Source organism: Miscanthus floridulus, chromosome 9 (assembly GCF_019320115.1).
Source record: "Miscanthus floridulus cultivar M001 chromosome 9, ASM1932011v1, whole genome shotgun sequence".
Lineage (NCBI taxonomy): Eukaryota > Viridiplantae > Streptophyta > Magnoliopsida > Poales > Poaceae > Miscanthus > Miscanthus floridulus.
Window position 1 is genome coordinate 54,360,716 of NC_089588.1, and position 3,579 is coordinate 54,364,294.

Below are 3,579 nucleotides of genomic sequence, written 5' to 3' on the forward strand. Positions count from 1 at the left end.
TAAGCTCACTCTTATGAAAGTTCACCCTCATGCCTGAAAACTGCAAGACTACTACCAACTATGGAGTTCAGCGGAGGGTTTTGGTTGTGGCATGCCGGCATCCGTTGCAAGTGCAAAGGGGTGTGGCAAGCATTTTCTTGGGGACTACCTTCAGTGGCTCGTATCTGTTGGGTTGGCTCTGGTCCATGTTGAGTTGTTGACCGGCACGCGGTTACGACTAGCCACACATGACACAGAGGGAGTTTAAGTAGCATAATATCCATACACAATGAAGATAATCTTACATTTCAGTTTAGTGCCACTATTTACTCCCTTCATTACAAATTATAAGACGTTCTGGCTTTACTAGATTCATAATTTTTGCTATGTACTTATATATACACTATATTTAGATGTATAGTAAAAGTAATGTATTTAGAAAAGTCAAAACATCTTATAATTTGTAATCGAGTGAGAGTACTTATAAAGTCACGGAATCTATAAGACATTCTGACATCACTAGTAATAATCTCATTCTTACTAATTAACTATACGTGTACGTGTCCCGCGTTGAATTATATGACATGTGATACAACATGAACGTAATACCATCAAAATACGGGAGGACGAGCAGATGTGTATGTTCATTCGACCCCTCAATTCTTCAGAAAGTCTCGCAGTTGGCCGCCTGGAAGGACAGCACCGATTTGTCCAGGTCGTACCGGATGTGGTAGTCCATCTGCATGATGTTGCCGACAATGGACATGTGGCTGGGCGAGCTCTGCACGATCCAGCAGCTCACGCTGTCGTCCACCGCCCTGAAGTAGTTCTCCGTCCTGAGGGCCATGTCGCCGCCGTCGAAGTGCAGCACCATGGACGGGAACACAGCGCCGGACGTCTGGAAGCAGACCTCGTACCCATCCGTGCCCGGAACCCTCGTGAGGTTCGTCGTCTGCGACTGGAGCGCCACCTTGGCGAGCGTGTACGCCGGCTCCGCCAGGAACGTCAGCGTGGTGCCGGAGTCGAAGATGATGCCGTGTCTCCCAGTCCCGGGCGTCGTCGCGGCGCCGATGGAGATACTAGTCAGGCTCACGGTGTAGTAGGTGGACGTTTTGAGGAGCGGCGTGGACTGGACGCCGGCGCCTGTCATCAGGTCGCCGGCGGCGCCGAACAAGAGAGGGCTCGACTTGGAGGTGTCGCTGGTGAGGCAGTAGGAGAAGGTGCCGACCTTGAGCTGCCTGACGAGGGACAGCTTCCCGCGGCCAAGCCCGACAAGGCCGGAGCCGGAGCCGTATCCGCCCTCCGACATAGTCGTGCAGCCGAAGCCGATGCCTCGCACGGCGTCGCCGCCGAGCGTGAAGGTCTCGCTCGCCATGTAACCCTGCGTGTAGTGGTGCGGGTCACTGGCGAGGCCGTACGAGTACTTGTAGTCACACACTGCGCCGCTGGCGCTGGCGCTGGCTCCGGCACCGCCGCACGTCGCCAGCGACTGGGACTCCAGCGTACGGCAGAGGCCGCTGGAGCACGGCAGCTTGGAGAAAGACGACGACTTGTTTGGGTAGTAGGAAGGGGAGCCCTGCGGCGCGCACCGCTTGCACGCGCCGCACTTGGCCCAGATGAGGTCGCTGCCGGTGTCGGCGAGGGCCGACAGCTGCTGCGGCGGCGTGCCCATGGAGAAGGTCATGTCGTATGCGCCGCCGCCGCTGTCCAACTGCAGCGGCGTCTGCGCGCTCCCTGACCCTGAGGCTGCTGCGTCAAGCAGCCGGGCGGCGAGGATGGACAGCCGTTGGCGAGACTTGTGCGCGGCCCGCGTTAGGTTGATGACCGGTTCGTTGCGGGTCATGGTGGCACGGAAGAAGCCTCGGCGTTCGGAGTAGGCCGGAGGAGCGGCGAGGAGGAAGCAGATCGTCACGAGAACGAGGATGGCCGATCTTGTCGTCGCCATTTCTGGACACCAAAGGATTTCTACCTGCTCTGATGATGACGACGATGATGGCTAGGTACGATTGCGAGTATGTATATATAGATTCAGGAGTCCACGATGCCAACAAGTGTGTACAATCGTACGTGATTTACCTTTACACAAAAAGACCACGCGCAGCGTGTTATCCACGGCATTTGGAAAACCGGACCACGCTGGGCTATCCCATGGAACACTAAGTGTGAAGCCGTGTGTATTACTAAGGCATCTTTTAGCACATCTCAACTTCACTAGTGAAACTATTTTTGAACAGCTTTGTCAGTAAATAAGTTGAGCTGTTTTAGAAAAATTGTTGTGCAAAACACTTCACCAATAACTTCATGCATGGCTGAGAGAGAAATTAGGAAGAGAGCTATGTAAAACTACTTTTTTCACCTTCATCTTTATCTATTTCTTTGTGAGAGCATAAAAAAGAGCTTCACCCCATGAGCTGTTTTGAAAAAGAGGTGTTTAGCAAAGACAAAAAAAAAACAGACAGCTTATGAAGTAGTGGCGGAACTAGGGGGGCTATAACATCTGACAAACTTATTTTTTTTACCTTTGCTTCAATCACTGTATCTGTAATTATTTTCTAGTGAAAGAGATAACACATTTAGGGCCTGTTCGCTTGTCTGAATTCTGGGGGAATCTGGATGGTTTGGAGAAATTTGTGAGAGAAAAAAAACTATTCCAGATGAAAAAATAAGCGGATCAAGCCGGGTTTAAGGGCACGCGAACGGGGCCTGTCTTGCAACCCCCACCCCCCCCCCCCCCCGCGAACGGGGCCTGTCTTGCAACCCCCCCCCCCCCCCCCCCCCCCCCCCCCCCCCCCCCCCCCCGAGTTGTACGGCTGGTTCCACCTCTGTTAAAAAGTCATTGGTGAAGCTATGTCAAAATGACCCTAAGTAAAAACTTTGAGAGAAAAGTGAATTCTATTATTTTATTATTTGTTTATGTAAGTAATATCATTTCATTTTGATTTTTCTGCCTCACGATACTATTTTCTTAGTGAGTGCGCATGGTCTGTCATGGACAAATATTGTAGACCTTTGAGATAGGAACAACTTATTATTGCCCAAACCACCAATAAATCAGTTCACAAACTTCATCAGTTTGACCTTCATTTAAACTAGGAGTAAAACCAATGTTACCTGGTAAAAAAAAATATGCTGAGAAAAAGAATCCAAAAAAGTAGTATTCATGCCAATTAAAAATAGAGTTAAATACCAGCAATAGGCCATAAAATTGTGACCGTGTGACACATGAGTCTATGAACTCTGATAAGATATTTATGGATAACTAAACTTATCCAATAATAACACACCATTCATGGTCTGGAAAGTGTGCTGGCATGGACACTTACCCGTCGGATCCACATGTCGTCCACAACCACGTTTGTCTTCTCCCTTCCCACGGTCTCTCTCTCTCTCTCTAGCTTTTTTAGTTTTTTTATAGGGTCTCTCTCTAGCTTTTGGCAGCTTGGAGAATGCCTCCTAGCCGTCGACCATGATCAGAGTCTCAGAGATGAAAGGCTGGTACGGATGGCTTCGAACTGCGGGCTTTGACTGCTGCACAAATGACATAAGGACCCGCGGGTCAGCGTCCATATTGGCCATGGCATGTAGCCAGCAAGGTGCTGC

The 3,579-nt window shown here is 50.3% G+C and overlaps 1 protein-coding gene across 1 annotated transcript; it reads right to left on the minus strand.

The window, feature by feature from the left end:
• Window positions 1-306: 306 nt before the first annotated feature.
• Window positions 307-1,949, minus strand: LOC136481941 (aspartic proteinase nepenthesin-1-like). The gene has a single exon (XM_066479215.1). It carries the CDS (start codon window positions 1,922-1,924, stop codon window positions 644-646), a length of 1,281 nt encoding a protein of 426 aa, XP_066335312.1. The 5' UTR covers window positions 1,925-1,949; the 3' UTR covers window positions 307-643.
• Between the last annotated feature and the right edge of the window lie 1,630 nt (window positions 1,950-3,579).